Source organism: Thamnophis sirtalis, unplaced genomic scaffold (genome assembly GCF_051295495.1).
Source record: "Thamnophis sirtalis isolate CommonGarterSnake01/CBP01778 unplaced genomic scaffold, rThaSir2_p1.2 scaffold_1, whole genome shotgun sequence".
NCBI lineage: Eukaryota > Metazoa > Chordata > Lepidosauria > Squamata > Natricidae > Thamnophis > Thamnophis sirtalis.
The window spans coordinates 13,771,579-13,798,531 of NW_028261381.1; the positions used below are offsets into that span (position 1 = coordinate 13,771,579).

A 26,953-nucleotide genomic window follows, 5' to 3' on the forward strand; every position below is an offset into this window, starting at 1 on the left:
CCTATGAAGGTTTCCCTTGGATAGATTTCCAACTTCTGGTAACTCAGCAGCAAATAAGTCTATTTTACACTTAGAATAGCAGCTGTGTGTGCTTAATTGGTCCCTAAGTCGACCTAGTTTCACTGAGGCTTATTGTTGCCATGTATCTGACAGATTAACATGCACATTACAGAAATAGATTACGCTTGTTCAGCATTTCTTAAACTTTTTGCTGGCAGAATTCCTTTCACTTTTAAAAATTAGAGAGGACCTGCAAAAGAGCTTATTTGTATGAAATATATTTATCAATATATAAAGTTCATTCACATGTAGAATATTGAATTGTGCAAAATATATTAAACTCATTAGGTATAGATATATATATGTCGATATATATATATATAGCGACATAAATACATACATACATACATACATACATACATACATACATACATACATACATACATATTATGAAAAAAACTATTGCTTAAAAAATAATAAGAAGAGTGGATTGTTTTAAATTTTTGCAAATACCTTTTGTCAGATATTAATTGGGGAATAATTTTGATTTCAGAGACCCTTGAGACGGTCTTGGGGAATCACCAGGAACACACTAAAAATGCTGCTGCACAGTAGCCGAAACCCTGGTTCACACATCCTGCTAATCTGTACTGACCTTGGTTTTCATGAAATGTTCTGCTAGTCCTTTTGAAACAATTGGATTATGAAACTACTATGCCATTATGATGTTACCAAACGAAGATAATTATGTCCAAAATCTGTTTTTACACATATTTTATTCAGGAGTATCTTACAAAAAAATAAAAAAATACATTGATTGCATTTTATATCAAAAAGTATGGCAAACAAGAAAAATATAAAAATATATCTTTATCCATTTTGTGAACAATGCTTATGATGTAGAAATGCATATTATAGTTAACAGTTTCTCCTGTTATTTTTTACAAGGTTATCTATAAATAAAAGTACACAGCGTTAAATATGTACGTCCAGCTGATATGAACTTGGAATATTCATATACAGAAAGAAGTACAAGTTATTTTCAATATAATCTTCACATGAATTTCAAACCAAATTCTAATACAGTAAATATAGCCAAATACTAATTTTAAAAATATAAATGTCCATAGTATAATATATGTAAAAGGGTGAAATATGGTTTTGAACAGTATTTTCCATTCCTTTCTAGTTACTCGGTGGTATTTTTGTTAAGAAATGAGTAAATGGACGACCATGGACACAGCTGTTATGTTGGGTTCCAAGTTGCTTCCTCATTCTGTTTATGGTATTCTGTACATCTTCTTCTGATAAATATAAAGGCAGTTTTCGAGATAATCTGACTGCTTCTCCCTGTGGAATGAAGAATATGTATACTAAGTGATGGTCACAATGTATTTCCAATACATTCTTATAGTACAGAGAAATTTGGCAAGTGGTGATCTTCTATTACACTATTATCTTTCTTTGCCTAATTACACACAGGGACAAGACAAATTTTCACAAATAAATACAATCAAATTGACTCTGTCCTAACTCCAAACACAAATCCAAGAAATGAGACTCTGCTTTGTGTTTCTTACATTGCCTCCATTGTAGAAGCTATAAGTTTTAAAATACAGTTATATTATTTATATAGTTATATTTAGTTATATTATTAAAAATATGCATCTCATATAACAGCAAATTAATGCTAGATAATAAAAGAAATATTCCAATTATTTCAATTTAATTACTGCTTTTACTATAATTGTGTTACCCCACAGGGAGCAATATCTTATAGTTAAGCATTAAGATGTGGAACAATCTTTTGAGAATACAACATTCTTACCTCCAAATAGTTTACCACTTTAAGAGGTCTGCATTCATAGACTTCTTGTGCATTATTATTTATCACAGCACTTAGAATTTCCTTCAAATCTGATATACCATAATATGGCAGACAGCTGGTCATTCCTTCTATTTCCAGCTCACTTTCCACAGCTGAAGTACCTTACAGTAAAACAAATATATGATACATGGAATAACTGGATATAGTTTACATATTATTCTGATATTGAAATAGGTATACTGCCAAGCAATGCCCTTAACAGCAGTCCCAAACATGTGATTATACTACAAACACACTTAAATTTGCACAATACCTTAGAACAGGACAAAGCACTTTTTCTTTAACTAGTTTTAAAGTAAAGTTTTGCAAAACTTAAGCATCTTGTCTGTCTCCACATGCATGTATTGCTATGATGATTTTAAATTTCTTGTTATTGTAAATTTTAGCAGAAATTGAAAAGGCTTAAATTTGTTAATAAAACACAATTTAAAATTCAAAGATTAAATCACTTGTTAAATGATTCTCAGGCGGTGCTATTGTGATCTTAAAGAAAGAAGGTAATATGCAGCACACTTTCATCACAAATATAACAAATTCTTAGTAATTTATCACTTCTTAAAATACAAGAAATTATCTTCATTTCGGTTTCCTTTGTATGTCCAGTGTAACATCCTTTTCCATGTAATTCTTATAGACTATCATTTTAAAATCTACTTTCAAATAAAATCTCCTGCTGTATTATGTAAAAAAATATACTAAGAACTAAAGTAAGAAACCAAGATAGATACCTGGTATTATCCTTATCTTAAATCCATTTGCTACAAGCCTGGGATCCAACAAATAAGATGATCCATCAAATCTTGCACTTTCTCTAGACATACTGCAAAGCACTTCCATATAATGAGTGTCACTAAAAAGGCTACAAAAAAAATTACATAAGATAGCATTCTTAAAAAAGAATTTTAAAAAGTATTCGAAAAGGGGTAGTATGTGTTAAGGATTGTATCACATTGTTTTTTATTTTTACAAATATTTGCAGTTAGCTTATATTCTTTGAATGAAATGTTACAAAAAGTCTATTACAGGCAGTCCTCGACTTACAGCCAATTGTTTAACAAAATTATGACAGTACTAAAACAACGGATTTATGACTAATTGTTGCACTTAACAATCCTCAGTGTTCCCCATAATCATGTATTAAAATTCAGGTACTTGGCAACTGGCATGTATTTATGACAGTTGAAGTATCTCTGGGTAATATGATCACCATTTGCAATCTACTCAAGGATTCAAACAACCAAAGTCAATGAGAGAAGCTTGATTTTTTTTTTAACCAATGTGTGATTCATTTAATGACTGTGACAAAAGGGCTGTAAAATCAGGGGCAATTCAACAACCACACAGCTAAGCAACCGAAGTTTCTATCCCAATTGTGGTCGTATGTTGAGGACTACCTTATAATGAAACCCCTATTTAGCAGATATCATTTAGCAGAGTACAGAAGCATTGAACACAATTTTACAATAATTACAACAATATCTAAAACCAGAGAAAGCAAAACAAGGAAAGAAACTAACCAATAGTTTGTTTAGAATTCAAAAAGAGAAGGCAGCAAGCTGTAGGCATTAAAGAAAAAACAAAGTTTTCAGCACTAGAGGGCACTGGGGCTGACCAGTTCTTCATGGTTTTATCAAACTCACAAAAAACTTAGCAGCTAAAACCTGGTAGGTTATATTAACCCAGATATGTAAAGGCTGTGGCCTTTTCAATGGCTTCAAGATGCTTGGTTGGAGAATCAGCTTAAGCCTTTCTTTCGTCTGACTGACAATGTAGGGACCCAAGATTTAGAGACTGAAAATGACTTGGCTATAATTTATCCTTAAGCCTGCAGCTAAAGTCCGTTCCTAGGAAGACATCTGTGAGCTTGAGAATCTGTACTTCCTAACTTGTTTGATAAAGGCCTGACAGTGGGAGGCTATATTAATAAGAAGGCTTTCACCCAAACATAGCAAATACAGAATGATATTAGAAGATGAAAGTTTGCTACCTCAATTTAGGCTTATATGGACAGTGAGATTCAAGAAAATTCAGGCAATTTCTGTTGACTCCAACAAAATCATACTAAACGAAGAGAACAAAAAAAAAATTGCATATAAAAGGTAAAACTACAAATGAAAGAACAAATCTAAACAAACTCTGGGAATGTCACATTTTTGCTAGAGCAGACGATGAAAGGATTGAAGTCGTGTCCTTTCAGCTTGGCACCAAGGAAAGAAGGGCTTCAGTCAAAAGATTTTTCTATCACTTGCTGAATGTGATTTATAGAGACCCCCAATAAAAGAACACGTACTCCCATCTCATACTACAACTATCTCACAGAACATGATCTGTTAGCGAACAAAGATAGGTCTTCTCCCTGACTTGGCACTACTAGTCAGCATTAGACCTTGGGTTAAGTCAGGGGAATGCATCCAGGGCCTTTTTAATCCTGTTGTTGCTGCCAAAGGTTGGCATAATAGTACATGCTAGTGGTGTCAGCCTCTCTGAAGACTTGAAGTATTTTCCTTAGGGTGAATGAAGCCTTCTAAGAATCAATGGAACAATCTACAGTGTAAAATGTGACTTTTGCAAAGGTATACTTAGCCACTGAGGTGGGAATCACAGCTGCTACAACAGTAGATTGAAATAAATATAAAGAAATGGTGGGTTTATTACATCTTGCAGTTAACCTCACAACCCTTGATGTTTAGTGAGTTGCCTTCCCGTCCTCTGGCACTTTTGAATCTGCCTCAAATAGAGCTACTCCCCAAAAAATCCAAGGATGAGAAAGTATTCGCTTGTGAAAATGTGCTGGATCCAAAGGTCAGGGGGATGTTGTGCTGCAACAGCTAAATGAAACTGCCAGAAAATCCTGACAGAGATTCTTTTTAGGAGAGCAACTCCATGTTCCATGGTGCCGAATGAACCATTTGTGACCTTCTGACATTTAAATCTGACAAACAAAGTCAATGGGGAAGCCAGATTTACTTAACAACCATGATACTATCTTAACAACTGCAATGATTCACTTTGCCACAACCGTGGTAAAAAAGGTGTCAAGTTTCCTAACGATGCCGTAAAGGTTGTAAAATGGGGCAAAACTCACTTAACAAACGTCTCACCTAGCAACATAAACTTTGGGCTCAATTCTGATCATAAGTCGAGAACTACCTGGAATGGGGCTCTCTGTTCGTCCTAACTACAGATAGTAACACCATACACAATGCTGCTTAAAAAATTGTGAATTCTTTTGAATTTTCTAAAAGATTTTAAGACTAGAGACCCCAATTAATCCAAAACTACATAATTGTGTGTGTGGCAAAAGCATTTCAATCTTTAGGATTATCAGTGCAATTGAAGGGGAGATTAGAATCAGACTTTCCAATCAATGAAATGATAATTAAGTTTATGTTTAGAAGGTCCTTAAATTCCCTATCAAGGTCTGATCTTTACAATGCAAGGAGGTAGATATGTCATGGCTTGAACAAACATTCCAGAGGATGACCAAAAAATATTGTGGTTTCTAAACTTTTCATGCCATTCATCTTTTTGGGGGGGAGAATTGCTTTAAGCATTTTAGAGAAGCAACAGAATCATTTGAAATCTAACAACAAATAAATGTAATGGCATGAAAATAGCTCATGTATGTAGCCCTGTTTCATTTCTACTGTTAAGGGTAATTAATCTAAAATCTTATGAAAATCAAACCATCCAGTTTATCTAGAATCCTAATCAGTATTTAAATAAGATATGCATTTCCCAAACTGCCATATAAATATAATAAAAAAAAATTAAATACAAACTTCTAATATTAAATGCCTTATAAGGACTGTTATTGTACTAACTATTCATGACTGTTCTATACACCTAACTTTTTTGAATTTTATAATCCAAAATACATTACATTACTAAATGGTTCTATTTTGGCTTGTTTACTTATTTCATTTTATCATGAATACAAATTTAGAAAATAAAAATACAAATGAAAAACCTATGCTTTCCTGTTTGCTTAAGATAGACATACTTCTAGAATGTCATTTTCACCTTACCTCTCAGTTAATGTAATAGGAGTGTCCAATTTCTCTATAGGAAGCTTATGATTTTCAATTAGCTTTTTGAAGAGAAGAGCTTCTTCTATTCTGTAAGGATTTAGCATCTCTATTTTTTCCTCAGAGGCAAGTATCCATGCATCAGGAAAATTCGGAAGGCGAATTAAGCAAGATTCCTCTTGATCTGCCTTTTTATGTTCAAGCCTTTGAAGCTTTTGTTTGAATGCATCCATGGAGAAAGGCAGTTGTACAGTTTTTATTGCTCGGTAATCATCATGCTTCTTTCTTACTTGCGAGTTAAAAAGTGTGTCCAATTTTTGCTGATTATTTAAGCAGTCTTTTAGTTTGATCTTGTGTCTTTTTTCTCTCTCCTTCACTGATGTTTGTACATTCTGACACGTAGCTTTTCTGCTTTGCCTGTTGTATCGTTCCAGATCTTTTTCAGCTTTTTCCTCATATCTTTCACAAGAAAGAACAGAATATATGATTGTGTTAGAACAAAATATAACAAATACATAATGTGTTCGTTTTAATAGCTTTAGGTCTCATTGAGTCATTGTATTTTCAATAACAATATCTTTTTAATACAAATATGGAGACTATATTATAGCTGCAGTTCAATTATTTGGATTCATTTATTTCTGTCAAAAATAAAAAATATATGTTCAGGAATAATGGATTTAGCCAACATTTCCCACAAGGAGTGAAGAGAACCAAAACCAAAATGGATCCCTCCTCCATATACAGAAAACTGTTGTAGTCCTCAACTTTCAACAGTTTATTTAAAGTTACAATGACACTGAAAAATGAGACTTGTGACCATTTTTTAAAGTTATGGCCTTCGTAACAGCCCCATGATTATATGATCAAAATTCAAATGCTTGGCAACTGGTTCATATTTATGACGGTTGCGGTTGTCATGTAATCATCTTTTGCAACCTTCTGACAAGCAAACTCAGTGGGGAAGCCACATCCACTTAACAACCAGGTTATTGACATAAACTGCAGTGATTCATTTAACAACTGTGGCAAGAAGGGTCATAAAATGGGACAAAATTGGGACAAAATGCCTCTAAATTTGATCTTAAGTTACGACTATCTGCATTTTACATAAACGCAGAAATGAAGTAGGGCAAAAAGGGAAAAATTCTTTTGCATGCATTAGTTCATTTGCAAATTTCTGGATGCATATTTTATCACATGCACAAAATAACTTTTCCTCAAACATTATCTCTTACTAGCACTTTGGGAGAGTTAGATCCAGAAAACCATGAAGTTTACTTCCTTCTTAAATGTTGACTAGTCATAAAACAAAGATATTGAATTGAATTGTAATTGCAGCCACACTTATCAAAAACACATCTTACCAAACTCATAGAAAGTATTTTTTTAGTTGTTGGATTTATATCTAAGTGAACAAGATTTATTACAGAATTAAGTTCAACAGTCTTACTTCTTTTTTTCTTCCTCATTCAATGAGTTCCACACTGCTTCCATTTTCAGCAGTAGTTTTTCTGAGTTTAATTTGGTAATTTCACTCAGTGACTCAGAAGAATAGTCTTGAACGAAAAGTTCGAATGCTGACATGGATTTCCTGATAACCTTATTGCTAATTAAGTCATAGGCGGTAATCTGACCCATTTTAGCCTTTATCACATTTGTTTTTTTAACAACTTGATTGTTACTTTCTTCTTGGAGTTTTGCTAAGCCACTCTTTTTCTTTTGAGTTCTTCCTTCATCCATGTTTGGAATTAAAATCTGAACAGGTTCCAGATTTTCTGCCCTGGAATTTTTAAATGCATTCCCCAGACTCCATTTATCAGCAGTGATTTCAGATGAATCTGCAGTTTTTTTGGCTCCTTCTTTTTCTTCTTGAAAAGTGTAATTTCTTGAATCACTCTCCATGCTATTTTCACACTGAATATCTAGATTAACTATTTTCTTATTCTGTCCATCTTGACAAAGTACATTATTTGGTTGGCCATTCTGAAATTGATCGTGTTCAACTATTTCATTATCAGGTATTTCAATTTCAGTAGACATATCATGAGAATAATGATTATACATTCTTTGATTTCCAACTAATCTGTTTTCCTGTATATTTGCATTTTGTATGTCATTACTAAGTGAATATTGTGAAGTACTAGCAAGTGGATTTAGTCTTGTACAAGATTTGCTTATAACTTCTTGTTCGGTTTCATTAATATCTTTTGAGGTATTGTTGGTCGTATTCATTTCATTAGACACAGAGCTATTTAATGGTCCATATAATGATATCAAACTCTCTTCAATAGCAAGACAGATAGATTCCTAAAAAATAAAAGAAATAATTCAATAAAAAATATTTTTATTGTTGCAGAACATTATATCAGGCCACAAGAATTTTGCTCTTAAAATTCCAAGCAATATTAAAAGAACACAGTCAGAAAAAATTATTTTACTGCCTCATCATAGTAAAATCTCTAGTATCAAATTGCATATTATGAAAAAGAAAAAGACTTAAAGATTCTACCTTATTATGTACTAATACTTGAGATTTATCTGGTAGTAAATTGACATCCACAGCAGATGGAGGAATAGTAATGTTGAGAAAGAATATCGGGAACAAACGATTAAAATCCTTGTGTAATATGCTATAGTACTGTTGAACAAGCTAAAATATTCATAAAAAAGAATACAATTACTCAATATTTTAAACTTTAAATTAAACACAATACCAAATTATTGCTAGAATCTAATGGATTACTTTTCATCAAAGAAACTGTGTAGAGAATATTTCTTTTCTCTATGGTAACCTTTCCTGTCTAAAACTGCTCCAGAGGATCTTACAAAGTGCTATAGCAAATCTTTGCTTCTATGACACCGGATTCCATATTATACTGTTTATTTATATCTTTAAGTATATATAGAAAGAATTATAATCACATAACTATGTTGAGGAAAGAAATAGCAGTTTTATTAGGTTACAACTACATAAAATTGACGCAACTTTGGAACTTTGTTGCTGATAAAGTGACATGCTACAAGAATGTAATACTATTTCACCTGGTATGTTCTAAATGCATGCTGATGCAGTATTTCCCCATGTTAAAAAGGCAAATTACTGCCCATTAATAATTACTGAGGAACAGGATTTTTTTTTTTAAAAAAAATCAGAGTTAATATGGGAACTTTTAATATTATCTTAGGTTAAAGAGGAGGAGACCTAGGTAATTAATTTCAACAATTAAGAACTGTCATCTCTATCCCATGCTACAGTGGAATAAAATTCTAAAACTGAAGGGAATTTAGAAACAACTTGTGATATAGGTTTGCATTCTAAAGTACGAAGTTAAAACTTGAGTTCAAGTCTGCTAAAGCTACTATTTAATTTAAACAATGTTTTTCAAACTGTAGAAATATAATTGAAAAGGCAGTACCTTGAGAATTTCTTTTTGATACACTGGTCGGCTGTTTATAAAAATGTAACTTCTTTCTGAGTTCGAATGACCTGTCAAACCTCTATCTGAATCAGGCTTTGGAACAAAGCCATTGAAAGATATCTATAATGATAATGAATATATCACAAAATGATCATTAACTGAATCACATAGAACCTTTAACAAAAATCAAGTCATTTTGGTACATGTGATAAATTGGTAAATATTGGTATATAAATAAATAGGTAAATACAGTTTTTTCAATAATTTCCCATGTAATATTTTACTTTTCCATTATTACTTATAGAACACAGAATCAAATGGTTGGAAGGGACTTTGAAGAGACCTAATCCATCTATGCTAACTTTAGTTTATTTGATCTGTTATTTATCTAACATTAAATTTGTTTTGGCTCACTTCCTTTGTAGTTTCCTTTTTAAACAGCAGCGACAACAATGTAAGTATTTTATTCACTATTAAGAATAAATACATACATATACTCATTATCCAATTCTGTTAAGGAACTTACAGGAAAGAAAGTTCTGGAATGGTTATCATAGCTGACAATATTTGAATGAACTAAAGATTAAGACTCTGAGAAGTTAAGAAAAAGTAATATAAATATGATTTATATATTGTTACTTCTGGCAAACCTTTAGGGACGTTCTCCTGACACCAGTACTGAAGAGGACGCTTTGTGGATTTGTTTATAGATAAGAGATGGGATATAGGAGGAAAAGTTTATTTGTAATATTAGAGGGGATGAAGAGTCACTAAATTTGTTATACTTGTAATGAAGTTTAGAAATCACTTTTGTATATATTTCTTTTCTAAATTGTATCTTACTTTTTTCCCTCCTCACTCTGTCTCTTTCATTCTTTTTTTTTGCACCTTTTATTCTATTTTCTTCTCTTTTTAAAAGTTTAGCTTGTACTAGATTTTACTATTGTAAGCAAATTCTTAATAAAATTACATTTTTTTTAAAAAAAAAGTACAAGGTTGAGTTGCTGATAAATAAGTCCATTGCAACTATAATCAATAACCCTGACATCAATATCTGGGAAGATCCTGGAAGAGATAATCAACAGATTATCAACAGAAGTGAGAACACATATATCCATCCCATCAAATCCAAAGAAAGTCCGGAATGGTATAGGATGGGCATGGGTCGTAGGCAAGAGGTTGGACTAGAAGACCTCCAAAATCCCTTTCAACTCTGTTATTCTACATTCTATGCAAATATAGAAGTAAAATAATTTAAAAAGTAAAAGGCTGATTTACTGAGAAATAAACCCACTGCAACTTCAATTATCTCTAGGGGATGGGGGACGATAATTAGAAAGCATTCCTTCAGATGACTCAGATTCAAGCAATTTAAGAACTTAAAAATAATATAGCACAGCAGTGACACAGAGAAAAAATAAAGACAGTTTGATCTTTGGGATTATTCTGCTACCCTGTTTTCCCCAAAATAAGACCTCCCCAGATAATAAACCCTGACCGAAAATATTGCAACACAGCAGCAGCCATGAGGTGACCACAGTCCTGCACCTCAAAAATAATAAGACCACCCCGCTTAATTCAGCAGTTAAAGAAAATAAGACCCGGTCTTATTTTCAGGGAAACATGGCACATTCTCTGGGGGATTTTTGTATTAGTATTATTGAAATATGGATGTTTTAATGTTTATGTTATTGTCAAACCATTACTCAAAGACAACTCAAATGACAACAAATGTTTAATATTAAATTGAAATAATACTGGGAATAAGTAATTTATGTAAAGGCTTAGAAACTTAACTCCAGATCTTCACGGTGCTGCTGAAAAGGTACCATGTTCTTCATAATAGCAGGTCCGACTACTTCCATGAAAGCCATTTTATGATCTAGTACCCTGTTCTTCTGCCATATGGTTGTCTGAAAGCCAAATTTATAACATTAAATTGAATGAATATACGTGTGTGTGTGTGTGTGTGTGTGTGTATTTGTTTTCATAGATTTTCACAGGTGTAGGTATGCTGGTCTTCTTGTATTTGGATCTTTTCCCATGTAAGATTGAGATTGTCTTGGCAACGTTTCGGCCTCACTCGCCATCTTCAGGCTGGTGTTTTCGACTCACACAAATATGAAGCCGAAAACACCAGCCTGAAGATGGGGAGTGAGACCTCGTTGAAACATTGCCAAGACAATCTCAATCTTACATGGGAAAAGACCCGAATACAACAAGACCAGCGTGTGTGTGTGTGTACAAGATCTACTCACAAATATGGAATGGCACACTTGTCCTGGGTTTTTAACATTCTGTTCCTAAACACATGTACTTTCTTTTGAGTACAACATATGCTGTTGGTCCTTTGGTTTATATTGTGTAGCAACTGGGTTGTCTGTCTAGGGTTCCTTACCTATTTTGTTATCTAGTGACAGATTTTTAACAACTGGGACATCTACAAATACGCAATTGTATAACCCTTAAAAACATCTACAATGATATTGGCTTTTTGATTCACAAATACCATAAGTATGACTTGAGGAAGAAGTTAGTCAATACATTTATTACTTCAATACATTCATTACATAACAGTAATTTTACAATTGGAAACCCAACAGTTGAATGTTAGTACTGCACACATGGCAAAATATATGCAGAGAGAAATCTCACCTAATTCTAGTACTTGAATTACTATAGAATCCTATTTTCAAACTGAGATAAATTTTAGTATAACAGTCCAGCAAAAAATTTTTATACCAAATTATACCTTATTAATAAATTCATATGTTCAGTTCATATTAAACCAGGTTTACAATGCATAAAATAGACACGGTTTACTCTATTTGTTTAAAGCATGGCATTCAAGTTACAATAGGCAAAAAAATCATTGTTCAGATTTATTGTAAATATATTTTATTATTTTTATAAAAGTATTTTCAAAAAAGTAAAATAATAGAACATTCCAAATTAGCAGAAGCATATACACTGCTTTCAATTTTACTTCACTTCATGCATTTATTGTAATCATTATATGGAAATAAAGAAAAAGAAAGTGGTATTTGGCAATTTTTGTACAAATCTGAATGAAATTTACATAAGATAGTTAACCAAGTTAAATAATTGCTGCATAGGTTATTGGCAACTCATGAATTCACTGGTAATAATTCATTAACAGTAAATAATTATATACAGAAGAAACATTTATTTTTTTCATGCTCAGAAATTCCCAATTCTAACATCTTTGAAATAGTACAGCAGTAATAGTAAATACATACAAATCCAATATAAATCCGATATATCTACTTTCCAATATATAGGGACTATTGAATCTGTCTATGACTGAAGTTAAACTAGCACGCAGATCTTTATCAAGAAAGAAAGCTACAGAAAATCATGGAAAATTGATAGAAATATGGCAAGCAATAGAAAACATTTCAGTAAAAGATCTAACTAAGCTATGCTAACAAATCTGGAGAATGACAGAGTCTCCAAGGGAGTGGAAGAAGTAAATCAATATTCCAATACAGAAAAGAGAGACTTAGAAGACAGAGTGAGCAAACTAATATACAATAGTCATAATTTCACACACAAAGGCTTCAAATCATCGAATTAGAGCCTTACATGGAAAAGGGGATGGCATATGTTCAAACTGACTTTAAAAAGAGCAAGGAAGAAAAGACATAATTGTCAATGCATGCTGCACAACTGAGAAAGTCAAAGAATACAAAAATATGTCAATGTGTGCTTCATATCGAAAAGCCTTTGATTATGTTGATATTGAAAAGTCTTTGATTATGTTGATCATGTCATACTATGGAACGTCCTTAGAAAAAATGAGAAAGCCGGAGCATCTCAGTGTTGTCCTTTGAAACCTATACATAAATCAAAAAAGCCACAATAGAGCAGAACCCAGAAAAACAGACTGGATTCAGGTCAGAAAGGATTAAGAATCTCTTATTCAATCTATATGCAGAATACATACTGGGGGAATTTGGATTAAAAGAAGATGAATATGGTTTTTGGAGGAAAAAATAACCATATCAAATATCAATAACCAATGCTATGCTGATGACACTATTGTAATAGTTGAAAATGCAAATGATTTGCAAGCTTTAGTAATGAAAGTTAAGGAATACAGTGAAAAAATGGATTAACATCAAATATAAAGAACACAACAGGCCCATAAACCAGTCTTAGAATTGACAGAAGTTGTAGTATCTGGATTCTTCCTTTTAGGATTAAATATTAACAGAAAGGAACCAGCACTTAAGAAATACTCTGCAGATTAACACTTGATGGAATAGCCATTAAGGCCTTGGAAAAGACATTCAAATGCCGAGATCAGGATCATGAAAGCAATGGTTTTCCCACGACATTATGGATGTGCAAGTTTGACTCCGAAGAAGAAGATAGAAATCATTTAGATGCTGGGAATGTTTCTTGAGAATACTATGGATAATCAAAACTCTCAAGTGGATCGTCAAATAAATCAATTCCAAATTCTCATTCAAGCCTCAAATTAGCAGACTTTGGACACATTATGTAAAGAGAATTTTTTTGAAGAAACCTACAGTGATGGAAGTGATAGGAAACTGAATCAGAAGAGGATAATCACCAGCAAGGTAGATGGACTTCATTACAGCATCAATGGGTGCAACTATGGAAAATCTGAAGAATCAGATTGGAGAAAATCTATGTAGTTAAGAGCTGACATCAACTTTAGAACAATGAATGAATAAATGGATGGGTTTCAGAATCTCTGGATTTTCCTTCTATACCAGAGAACACCTACTAAATCAAACTGAATAGCAGTAAGATTCCTGCATATGCAAAATCTCTTACATATAATGTGATTTAGTATTTAGTATTTTTAGTATTTTATTAATACTTATAGGCTGCCCTTTTCCCTGAGGGGACTCAGGGCGGCTTACATAAAATAAGGGAGGGGGAAATATGAAACAATAAATATAAAACAATACATAAGAATAAAATAGTACACAACATTCATTCAATATTCGGGAGGGGGCAGGTTGTGATCTTATCCCCAGGCCTGACGAGCTAGCCAGGTCTTAAGGGCTGTGCGGAAGGCCTGGACGGTGGTGAGGGTACGAATCTCCACGGGGAGATCGTTCCAAAGGGTCGGAGCTGCAACTGAAAAGGCTCTCCTCCGTGTAGTTGCCAGTCGACACTGACTGGCAGATGGAATTCGGAGGAGGCCCAATCTATGCGATCTAATCGGTCGCAAGGAGGTAATTGGCAGGAGGCGGTCTCTCAAGTACGCAGATCCACTACCATGAAGGGCTTTGTGAGTGGTAAGTAGCACCTTGAAGCGCACCCGGAGATCAACAGGTAGCCAGCGCAGCTCGCGGAGGATAGGTGTTATGTGGGCGAACCGAGGCGCACCCACAATCACTCGCGCGGCCGCATTCTGGACTAGCTGAAGCCGCCGGATGCTCTTCAAGGGCAGCCCCATGTAGAGCACATTGCAGTATTCCAGCCTAGAGGTCACAAGGGCCCGAGTGACTGTTGTGAGAGCCTCCCGGTTCAGGTAGGGTCGCAACTGGCGTACCAGGCGAACCTGGGCAAATGCCCCCCTGGTCACAGCCGTCAAATGATTAATGCATCTTTAATTAATTAAGGATAGACGATCGAGACACTTTAAAATTAAGATGTAATATAATTATGGCAGAAAGAAAATAATAAAGTCCTGCAATCTTGTAACAATAGAAACAATTGTTTGGGATAAAAATAATCCTGGATTAAAAATCTTAATAGTTAAACATTTCATTAAATTTAGTTTAATCATCTAGACTGCATGTAAATTAGGATGCATGTGATGCAATTCACAATGAGGAAAGGCAAGCAGGCCAACTGTGGAGCATGGCAACCTCCTAAATACAAAACAAATGCAGTTAGTGTCCTAGGCATTTATATTTACTTTTTAATCCTAGATTGGTACCATTTCCAATTAAGATTCATAGTCTTATTGAATTTTTAATAAAGTACTTCAGTTTTTGATAAAGTACTACAGTACATTTATGATCTTTCATTCTATCTCACAACAGGTTTCCTGAACTGTTTGATTTATAGCCTTGATTATACTCTGAAGATTATGCTATAAATACATTGTCACACACCCCCGTATTTTCTAGGTCATATAAATCTGGGGATCATGATGAGCCAAGAATGAATCCGACTCTAGGCAGTATGATGACACTGCAAAAGTACGCTATCAAAATATACTATTACATACAGTCCATCTTAGGTTTAGTGAAAGCTAGCCAAATATATCTTCCCTTCTCTCAGTTTCATTGAAGATTATAAGAACTGACAGTTTACAAAGTGGACCAGAACAGTCACTGGTATTAAGAATCGGGGGCATCTTCCCCAGGTAGAACCCATCCTCTGGCTCTTATTTAAATGTCCCCCGTCCATCACCACTTAGATGTAATAACCCACCCCAATCCTCTAGATATTTCATTACTCCTTAACAATGGCCTCCTGCTTCCTTTATTTGAGCCGAGGTGGCGCAGTGGTTAGAGTGCAGCACTGCAGGCTATTTCAGCTGACTGCAGTTCTGCAGTTCGGCTGTTCAAATCTCACCAGCTCAGGGTTGACTCAGCCTTCCATCCTTCCGAGGTGGGTAAAATGAGGACCCGGATTGTTGTTGGGGGCAATATGCTGACTCTGAAAACGGCTTAGAGAGGGTTGAAAGCCCTATGAAGCGGTATATAAGTCTAACTGCTATTGCTATTGTGTGTGTCCTGCATCCCAAACACAAAACCCAGAGTCAACATGTGGGTAGGGGGTAGTAGCAGGACATGCAGTGCTTCAGTGCTCGCTTTCAACACAAATGGGCCCCCAACCATATTAAAATGAAATTTAATTAAGATTATGACAGGCCACCCACTTTTATTATTGGAATATAGAGCCTAGTTCATCAAATGTTCAGTATATTCCTTGACCCTCTAAAACTTAAGTATTTAGGAAAAGAAGCTATTTTCTGCATTCATTTTGTTTCAAAGGCGGCCCAGTGAATACTTCAATAGATAATCCAATAGGTATTAACAACATATGTGTATCATGCTAAAATATAAATCCTAATTTAGTTCATCAGAATTGACAGCTGGTTTACGAAACTGGTTTGTTGGGGGAGACTACTAATCATAGTTCCTAGCTTGGATGAAACAGAAAGGATGCCTAAGCATCCTGCTTTTCCTCACCGTTGACACAAAAATGGATCATATTTAATGGGTATATTCATATTGTACAATTCTGATTCCCTGAACAGGTTCTTAATTTTTTTTCCTTGGCACTAAGTAGAACATAGCCATTAAGGTTTTAATTCTAACCCAACTCAACTTGCAATGTACTTCGGAGTCAAAATATCTCACATTTTTTTAAATGTAAGAAAGTCACTTCTAGTCCAGATAGATTGCTTAAGAGGCCAGATCTAATCCACAGACTGCCAGGTGGACATACCTGTTTAAAAGTACTAATTTTAGAAACTTCTGTTAAAAATTTGAAAACAGATGGGACCATGTGCACCACTGAAAGCTAATGCCTAATGAAAAATAATACTATCATCAGGAGTTGTTTGGATCCATAGAAGCACTGCAAAGTACTTGTAAATTCCTAAGATGAATTCAGTGTCCTCAATTAACAAGCCACATTTTTTTTAAAAAAGTTGCTTTTTAACATACCTTGTGTTACAAATCTCAAATCACAGCACAGAATGCTATCAATTGGGACAATAGTAAATCCTTCTTGTCTGCAGGATTTGAAAATTAATTTTCCTACTGGATTTTCCCACTGTCAGTGCTAAGAACAGATTCTGCCAGGACTGGCAGACTCAGATTTCTCCTTGCTCATCTGAACCCTTCTTTTGAAAGGGGAGGTATTCTGGAGAAGCAGATGACAGAAAAGATTTGGACAGATGAGATGGCTAATGAAAGAGACCACTAGAGATCCAAAGTCTGAAGGAGTGCAGACTGCTGAGCCACTGTATGAATAATTCTAGCAAAGTTAAGCAAAAGCCAATCACATCCTACTAAAAATTAAGACTTCTCTTTTCCATAGCAGGGGAAGCAGAGTAAACAACATTGACATGAAAAAAGAATGAGACCCAGAAAATACAAATTGCAGGTCTCTTCTGTAAAAAGTTGTTTCTCATCTCACCCAGTCTCATATAGCTTCCATATATTGAGTAAAGACCTCCACTATATTATTGCTGGCATGAAGTGACAGGGTATAACTAGATATTATCAACATAAAAGATGATGCTTCATCCAAAATCAATGGAAGATTTCTAGCAGTTTCATATAGATGTTAAAATAATATGGATAGTCAACCTTGAGATACCTTATATGGGAACAACCACGACTATTCCTCTCCTGTAACTATGGACTGAAACTCTCTATTCAGAAACACCATAAAGAGCACACTCACTTCTTGTAACAGTCCAGAAGCAGTGGTGGGATGCTTCCGGTTTAACAACTGGTTTGGTGATCGTGTGGTTCGCGTGTGTACACAGTTTTTAACAAAACTTACCTTCCATGTTACTTTTGGGGAGTAACACAACTGAGGTGTGGCAATCTGCTCTGCCATGCGAATCACTGAGAGGATATAGGTAAATAAAGCGCAGAACGGGGGCGGGGGGGCACCTGATCGTCGGAGCAAATCGGTTCGCTCCACAGCTGATCATCCGAGGTACCGGTTTGTTTGAAGCAGTCTGAAGTGGCTCAATCCCACCCCTGTCCAGAAGGATATCATGGCTGATGATATTTAACACTATTTGGAAATCTATCAGGACTGAACTGAATTGGGAGGAATTAAGATACTCTGCTTCATCTAGGACTCTCTATGCCCCACTGCATTCCAAAAAAGGGCAGCCTGGGGACAGGAAAAAGTTATCTAATATGGTTGAATTCAGAAATAACTTTAGGAGAGAGTGTGAGCTGATGTCGCGATGATACGACGTGCTATCTTGGAGCTCCAAGATCGCAGTCGATATTTTTGCCACTGGATGGTCCTTTTGGACCTAAACTGTCCTGAAGAGATGGTGATAGAGAAGAGTACGTCCTGCTGATCTCAGGGGCACAGCAAAGTCCCTGATTGACCCAGGAGAAGCTCTTTTTCCGATTACAGAAACCCAGCCCTGAAGCTGCTGAAGTTGGGACAGCTCCGGAACAGAAAGAAAATGGAAGAGAAAGTGTGTCGGTTTGGTGAAGAAATTTTATTATTAGAAAAGAGACTACCCAAAGAAAATTAAAACTAAATTAAAAGAAAACAAGTGGCAAAATTAAGCTACATTAGACTTAGTGTGTTATGCTTTTTTTTAATTTCTCTTTTTATGAATGGAAGTTCTGCAAATGTTTTCTATTTTTTTAAATTGGAAGGCTCAGTTTTTCTTCTTCTACTTTTTCTTCTTTATTTTTTCTATATTTACTGGTGGATTGAAAATTTCTTTTTTTGTTGTTTCTTTACAAAGTTTGATTGGATTGGTTTTTTTTATTAAGAATTTTTCTCCATAAGTCTGCTATTTAAAGAGGGCTCTAAAAAAGTAACACTGCCACTTTAAGGCTGGAGGCTTGGAAACATTGTTTTTTTTCCCTTCTCTTTGATCATCGGAGTTACAATTCAAAGCCTTTCAGTTTGTTTTTTGAGAGTGATAGTAGAAAGAGCACGTGGGAAGAGCATGGATTGTTTACACAGGTGCTCTTTTGGAGTTTCTATTAGTAGTTGGATTGCAGTGAAGATAAAGCTTTGACCTGAAAGACAATAATGAATTTGTTTGGAATACAATAAAAGCCTTGAATGCTATATTGGCAGTGTTTATAAGCTGGAAGGATGGCACAACATGAAAAAGAAACATTAATATTGCAAATGATTATGTTTAAAATTCATAAAATATTAGTAGTCTACTAATTATAGTAGAGAAAATTGAGATGAGAATGGATGATGCAGAACAAAGAACAGCAAAAAGAGATGGAAAAATTGAAGACATTTATCAAAGGAAGAAAATTGAGGACAGAGTTCCAAAAATTGAAGGAAAAAAGTAACAAAGACATAAGAAAATTGTTGATACTGACAGCATACTGAGCGTGGTTGGAAATAGTAAGAGTGGACTATGTAAAGGGGAGATAGGTGGAATGGAACTCTACCTCAGACCTCAAAGTACAGAAGAAGAAAAAATAGAAAATTTGATGGAAGTAAGGAGAAAAATCTTGACTGAAACATCGGTGATAACCAAAGATAAGTTGATGAACAGATGGTGGGTTTCGAGTGATCATAAGATATACAATGAGCAACAAGCTGCGAAAAGAAGTCCATAAAAGACCTATTAAGAAACAACCAGAATATTAATTCCACAAATGACACGAGATATAAAACTGCACTACTACTGGAAAGACACAGGTTGATGTAGTGAAAGTTTACAATAAAAATTAAGTCAAACTTAGTTAAATTTAGAGTAGTATATATAGCCATATAAATGAGTAATAATGATAATAATACATATATAGGAACTAGTTTGAGGATATGAAATTTTATACAAATTGCAAATGAGGACTATGAGAGATTTAAAAGTATTTGTTATTAAATATAACCAATTTTTATTTAGAATATGTTAGAAAGATGAAATGTTCTTGGATGATTTTAGGAGGATTTAATGGAACACTATTATATAGTTTTACTTCAAATTTAGGATATTTCATACAAAAGGATGTAAAAGCAATTTATAGTCAAATGAATGTTTAATAATTATAATATTTTTTATATAATATATTGGATTGATGATATGAGAATTTGTTTGAAATGAGTTGATAATTTGTGATTTTACATACATTTGGAAGTGAAGACTATGGAAGTGATGCACAAAAACTTTACAACCAAACGACATGCTGTATGTGATTGAAGAAGGTTCTATGTGTTATGTATTGTCTATCTTTGTCTGAAAAAAAAAAGGAAAAATATTCTTTTTCTTTTCTTTAAAAAAAAAACAAAAAATGATATACAAAGATTTTTGGGTTTGTGGCAATATCACCCCAAGAAAATATAAATTAAGAGCTGGAAGAGACACCTGCAACAATAGAGAGGAGGAGGGGAAATGAGAGGAAAAGAAGAGAAAGAAGAGAGAGGTGAGGAGAGGAAGATGGAAATGAGAAGGAGAGAGGGTAGGAAGGGGAAGGGCTAGAGAGAAGTAGGGGAGAGGTAAGGGAAGAAGGAAGGGGAAGGAGGAAAGAAGAAAGTAGAGAAGAAGAGAGGGAGAGAAAGGAAGAGAGATGAGAGGAAGGAAGGAAGATAGAGAGGAGGAAAGAAACATGGAAGGGAGAAGGAGAGAGAGTAGGAAGGGGAAGAGGAAGAGAGAGGAGGAAGAGGTAAGGGAAGAAGAAAGGGAAAGGAGGAAGGAAGGAAGTAGAGAAGGGAGGGAGAGAGAAAAGGAAAGCAGAAAAAGGTGGTGTCAAAATAGGCAAGGGATGGTAAACAAAACCACCCAAATGGAATATTACAATTCTATAAATGGAATGACAAATGTATTAGAATTATGAATGTAAAAAAAAGAATAATAATTATGTGAATGCATATATAGAGAACAAAAAATAAAAAACTTTATTTTTTAAAAAAAGAAATAACTTTAGGAGTAGATACATTATTGCTTCCATCAAGGTCAATGGTACCATTTCTTCTTGTAAAGAGGCACTTTTCATGTACTATATCCAACTGCTTAGTTACCAGAAGGAGCCAAGCAGAACATGGATCCACTTCACCCCCACCCCAAAAAGTAGAGCTAATATTACAAAAAATCCTACTCATTTCCTTGGATTCCACAAATTGAAAACATTTTCAGATAACCTTGCAACATTTCCCCCCAAACCACTCACTATATTCTATCCAAGTGACATCCACTTTTGAGCTAAAAACAAGTGATTTATTCACATGGAATCTCACAAATACGTTACAGCAGTGTGCAGAAGAACCATTCCACTTATTCTTCCTGAAAACATTCTGGGTAACCTTGAACAGAATGGTGCTGAATGAGAATTTCTACACAGTAGAATAACCACTTTGTAGCTCTCATTACCATAGTATGTATGTATGCATGTATGTATGTATGTATGCATGCATGCATGTATGTATGTAAACTGTATGCACATCTCCCATATAAGGTGATTTTGGGCAGTGATATATAATATAACATGTCCCTCTGACCATACACAATCTTCATCTTCTAATAGTCTACGCTCTAAGCCAGTGATGGGCAACCTTTTTGGCGTGGTGTGTCAAAAATAGGCAAAAAATCGAGCATAACTCGCGTTGTGTGTCACTTCGACAAAAACATAATTTTGCGCAATTTATAGTTTAAACTACTTCCCTGCTGTGGTGCGGTCGTAACCGACAGTCCCAGGAGTAGACTATCTGTGCCGGCCTGACTGGAGAGAGGCGCGCACTGTTCCCGCGCTCCTCTCCTGCGGGTCCTCCCTCGCCGCGCTGATGACGTGTGTGCGCACGGCACGCACGCCTTACCAGCAGCCCCTGCGCTCGGAAAGGGGCGGCGGCGATACAGTAAGTGAGTGTGGGCGGGGGAGATCACAAGTCCCGCCCCCCCATTCCTCCAGCACAGATTCTTTCATCCTCGGCGGCCGTGCAGGAGCCGAGGATGAATCGCATGAAATCCTGTGCGTGTCACCCCAAATGGCTACGCGTGTCAGCACTGACACGCGTGTCATAGGTTCGCCATCACTGCTCTAAGCAATTCTGTCACTTCACTTCTTGGAGTTTCCTGGCAAACTATTAGGAAATATGTTGGCCTGCATGCTGTCCCTTTCCAGATAGCCAATGTAGCATTTTGTCTGAGGGAAGGAAGGTGACAGAACATACCACTCATCACTCTCAAAGCTTCTGCCTCTAGGCATCATCTCTCTCTCTTTGCACCCATCTACCAGTTAAAAAAAGGCAGGTATTGTGTCTTGTGTCCTACAGAAGGTGTCTCCAAGATGATTTGTATATGATACAAATGGAATTCAAATTCAAATGGCCATTCTTGATCAGAGCCAGCAAGGAAATAACAAAGAGACAGGAATATTTTCTCTTGTCTTTTTCTATGTGAAAAAGAAAAATTGACTGCTATCCCAGTATAATGCTCAGCACCTAATATTTATGTAACTAAACACATGAGTAGGCAAATACAAAAATAAAAAAAGCCTACAAATTTCTTTCTCATGGTATTTGACAAAGACCTTTGCTCTTTCCCTCAGGATTTTAAAATAATTGATATGCCCCGCAAGACCTGAAGAAACACATTTTCACATTTTACATTGAACCTACTACATGTGCAAGCAGCTAATATAATTTTCTGCTGTAAATGCTATACTGCCGTTTGAAAAAATGTGATGGATGAGAAACAAGATGAGTGAAGGAACTGGTAATAGGATACAAAAATGTCACCTTTAGGTCAACACTTCACATTCAACCTGTTGGGGAGTGGTGTTGTTACATTAAATATTTAACAGCTGGGAGACAGTAAGATGAGTTGGTCTCAGTCATTTCCTAGTAGACAGGTGTCCATCTTATCCACATATACTTACTAATCAATAAGATTTTTCTATGCTAGTAAACAAGCTTCTTCTTTCCTTTTTCACATAGATATGTCCTCTCATTTTTTTTAATGCAAAACATTCCCATTAACAATTTTAGTAGGGCTTTGTGGAAAGCAAGTAAAATCCTGGTATTTCCGTCCTGTGTTAACATATCTATATGACATGAGAAATCCAGTTGTTATAGTTAGCCACAAGCTGCCATCTCAAATTGTTACCGTATTTTTCGGAGTATAAGATGCATTTAGGTTTTGAAGAGGCAAATTAAAAGAAGTAGGTAGGTAGATAGAGGGAGAGAGAGGGAGAGGGAGAGAGAGAGAGAGAGAAATACAGTAGGTAGATAGGTAGGTAGAGAAAGTGTAGATAGGTAGGTAGGTAGAGGGATAGAGAGAGGGAAATAGAGAGAGATAGAGAGAAATACAATAGATAGGTAGGGAGAGAGAGAGAGTAGGTAGGTTGGTAGGTAGAGGGATAGAGAGAAAAATAGGGAGAGAGAAATACAGTAGATAGGTAGGGGGAGAGAGAGAGAGTAGGTAGGTAGGTATATAAGTAGATAGAGGGAGTGAGGGAGAGAGAGAGAGAGAGAGAAATATACTAGGTAGTTAGAGAGAGTACTTAGGTAGGTAGGTAGGTAGGTAGGTAAAGGAATAAAGAGAGATAGAAATAGAGAGAGATAAATACAGTAGAGAGAGTAGGTAGATAGGTAGATGTTTCCATGTGTATTTATCCATGTGCTGGAGAAGGAAATCGCTGACAACCTGTAGCACCTAAAACTCATCAACCACTCTAACTCAACAGCTTTCCAAAAGGTTTTGCACTCTGCAAACCTCCCCATAACGGCCCATTTTTCGCGAAAATGGGCCCAGTTTTTTCAAATAAAAGGTATGAATAGCCTTGGGGGGGGGGCTTGCAGAGTGCTCCATTTTGGTGAAGGGGGCAGGGGCTTCGGGAGGCAAAAAAATATTGTATTTGATATATAAGACGCACCCATATTTTCAGCCTCTTTTTAGAGGAAAAAAGGTACATCTTATATTCCAGAAAATACGGTATATCATTTTAAAAGGAAAAAAAGTATGACAACTCAGTTGTACAAATAACCTTCCATTTTGGAATGGACTGAATTAAGCCAACATTAATCCTAATTTGCTTCACACTTACAAAATATAAGCAACTTGTAGATATAAGCAACAATTCTTGTATCACCCAATCAACCTTGCTATCGGTTTCTAGTAATTTTAACTAATTTGAAATATTTAAAGTGGCAAAGGATTTGAAGCTGTTTTCCCCAAACTCAAATGGGAATTCAGATTCCTAGACGTCCCCTCCTTCATAGAGCAAAAAGCAGCTAAAATTTCCAGGTAGTGAAAATATAGGATTTTTTTTTACATTCATTAACAGGCAAGAAATAAACATCTAATACTCCCAAATCCTTTCTGCTTACAATTACAGAAACCTAAAAAAATCCATAATAAAAATGTAAGAAATGACTTTCCTGTGATCATTATATTTTTCAGTTTGCTTTCAAGGAACATGATGATGAAAGAGGAAAAATACCTCTTTCTAACACAACCACACTGGCAGGAGTATCAACATTATCAGTATTCAAAGAATGTCTTGGCAGGATAAACCTTCACAAAAAGATGACACACAACCTAATCTAGGAAGTCAAAATAGCAATAGTTCAAGGGTTGTCTGTTCAACAAATCATTATTTAACACAAAACAAAACGTTCTGTAGAAAAAATAATAATTATCCCAGGTTTCCAGGTTATAATATGATATGATAAAATAATATGAAAATATCAAGAATATTACTAAGAAAGCAAGCCAAGAGGCATTTTATTAGTTTGTCAATCTATGGCAGGGGTGTCAAACTCGCGGTGTCACAGCAGCGTCACATGACATATAGGGCCTTTCCCCCCGTCACTAAACTGGGTGTGGCAAGCACGTGAAGCATCTGCCCCTTGGGCCATGAGTTTGACAGTCTTGATTGAGACTTTAAGAGCCGAGGTGGTGCAGTGGTTAGGGTGCAGTACTGCAGGTCACTTCAGTTGACTGTTATCTGCAGTTCAGCAGTTCTAATCTCACCGGCTCAAGGTTGACTCAGTCTTCCATCCTTCCGAGGTGGGTGAAATGAGGACCCAGACTGTGGGGGCAATATGCTGACTCTGTAAACCGATTAGAGAGGGCTGAAAGCCCTATGAAGCGGTATATAAATCTAACTGCTATTGCTATCTATGGGGAAAAGGGGGGAGGGTAGAAAAGCACACGCAGTGCTTTAAAAAGTTTTCAGAAATGAACAGGAATAGGGGTGAAGTTATGGAATAATATCAATCTAGTGACTTTTTGAGTATCCTTGAGTTCTTAACCATTCTTAAAGCACTAGAGCAGTGATGGCGAACCTTTTTTGGCTCGCGTGCCAAAAGCGGGGGAAGCGCAGGAGGGTAGTCTGCGGGCGTGCCACACCCATGCTTTGCTCACGACTATGTGCATGTGCACACGACCAGCATTCCCCCACATTTTTGGCGTGCTTTTTTTGCCCTCTCCAGGCTCCAGAGGCTTTATAGGAGCCTGGAGACGGCAAAAACAGCCCTCCCGTCCCCCTGGAGGCTTCAGGAATGGACTTCTGGTTTGCTCATAGGGCCGGTTTTAGCCCTTCAGAGCCTTCAGGGGCCTCTAGCCGGCTTCCCTGAAGGCTCTGGAGGGCAAAAAACAATCCTACGAGCAAACTGGAAGTCATTTCTGGGTTGCTCATAGGGCCAGTTTTAGCCCTCCGGAGCGTTCAGGAGCCGTCAGGAGGGTTCTCTGAAGGCTCCGGATGGCAAAAAACAACACTATGAGCAAACCGGAAGTGACTTCTGGGTTGCTTATAGGGCTGGTTTTAGGTCTCCGGAGCCTTCAGGGACCTCCAGGCGGCTTCCCTGACGGCTCCTGAAGGCTAAAACCGTCCCTACGAGCAACCCAGATTCCAGTTTGCTCGTACGGTTGTTTTTTTGCCCTCCGGAGCCTTCCTGAGGGCTCCTGAACACTCTGGAGGGCTAAAACCAGCCCTACGAGCAAACAGGAAGTCAGCTGACAGGGCAAGCCTCGCATGCCCTGACAAATGGCTCCGCATGTCACCTGTGGCACGCATTCCAATTGGTTCGCCATCACAGCACTAGAATGAAGGAAAAATTCCTACCAATTGTGATTACACCATGGTTATGCATTATTTCAATAAATCTTAGAGAAAGAGATTAGCCACAAGAGATCATACGTGATTTCTGGAATCAACTAACGACAACAACTATATTTCTCCAGTTTCCAATTACAGGGAATAGTAACTTTTATGTATATTCTGGTTTTATTAGCAATACAATGTTCCTAACATGTATACAGAAAATACATATTTATTGTTAAGTCCACATATATCTCTAGAAACAATGACAGTGCCATAAACGCATGAGCCAAATTTCTATAGGACGCTACATATCTGATGAGATTCCAAGAGGATAAATATATATTAATATGTCATAAATTAATTTACCACTTGATGTACCATGTAATGAAAGCATTATATGCAAAAGTAAAGTTGCTCTATTCACTATTTGTTTATTTACTTAGGAGATTTAGATGACTACCCAAGTCCCTAAGGGTGACTAATTATATTAAATAGTCAGCTATATTTTTTTATTGGTAATTTCATTAAAAATTACAATGATAAAAATACAAACTAAAAATAAAAGTTTTTTCTTATTTTCTTTTGTTTCTTTTAAAAAAACCTTTATACCTACATTTAAAATTTCTTTCACTAAAGGATGAAGGGAACTCATGCGTCTGTCAATACAAATGTTCCTAATAGCTGAAAAACAGCTTGTCCAGAGAGGAATTACAGAGAGTCAGTCTACTTGCTGGTTCTTTATTTCACTACACTTGTCTCCACTGTTTACCTAATCAGCTATGTCCAATTCAACATTATATCCCATCTATTCCATTTCCAAGCTCAACTATTTTTCCATTTTGTTGTTGTAAATTGGCAATCCATGTGTACTACATA

At 35.8% G+C, this 26,953-nt stretch overlaps 1 protein-coding gene across 1 annotated transcript in view; it reads right to left on the reverse strand.

Moving 5' to 3' along the window:
• Nucleotides 1–757: 757 nt before the first annotated feature.
• PMS1 (PMS1 homolog 1, mismatch repair system component) overlaps nucleotides 758–26,953 on the reverse strand; it is a 45,916-nt gene continuing 19,720 nt past the window's right edge. Inside the window, exons 7-14 of the mRNA XM_087707872.1 lie at nucleotides 11,135–11,251; nucleotides 9,336–9,458; nucleotides 8,429–8,569; nucleotides 7,370–8,226; nucleotides 5,917–6,375; nucleotides 2,617–2,747; nucleotides 1,829–1,989; nucleotides 758–1,350 (exon numbers count right to left, since the gene is read on the reverse strand). Coding sequence (XP_087563998.1) covers nucleotides 1,186–1,350; nucleotides 1,829–1,989; nucleotides 2,617–2,747; nucleotides 5,917–6,375; nucleotides 7,370–8,226; nucleotides 8,429–8,569; nucleotides 9,336–9,458; nucleotides 11,135–11,251 — 2,154 coding nt within the window. The 3' untranslated portion in view covers nucleotides 758–1,185. The remainder of the gene's footprint in view (nucleotides 1,351–1,828; nucleotides 1,990–2,616; nucleotides 2,748–5,916; nucleotides 6,376–7,369; nucleotides 8,227–8,428; nucleotides 8,570–9,335; nucleotides 9,459–11,134; nucleotides 11,252–26,953) is intronic.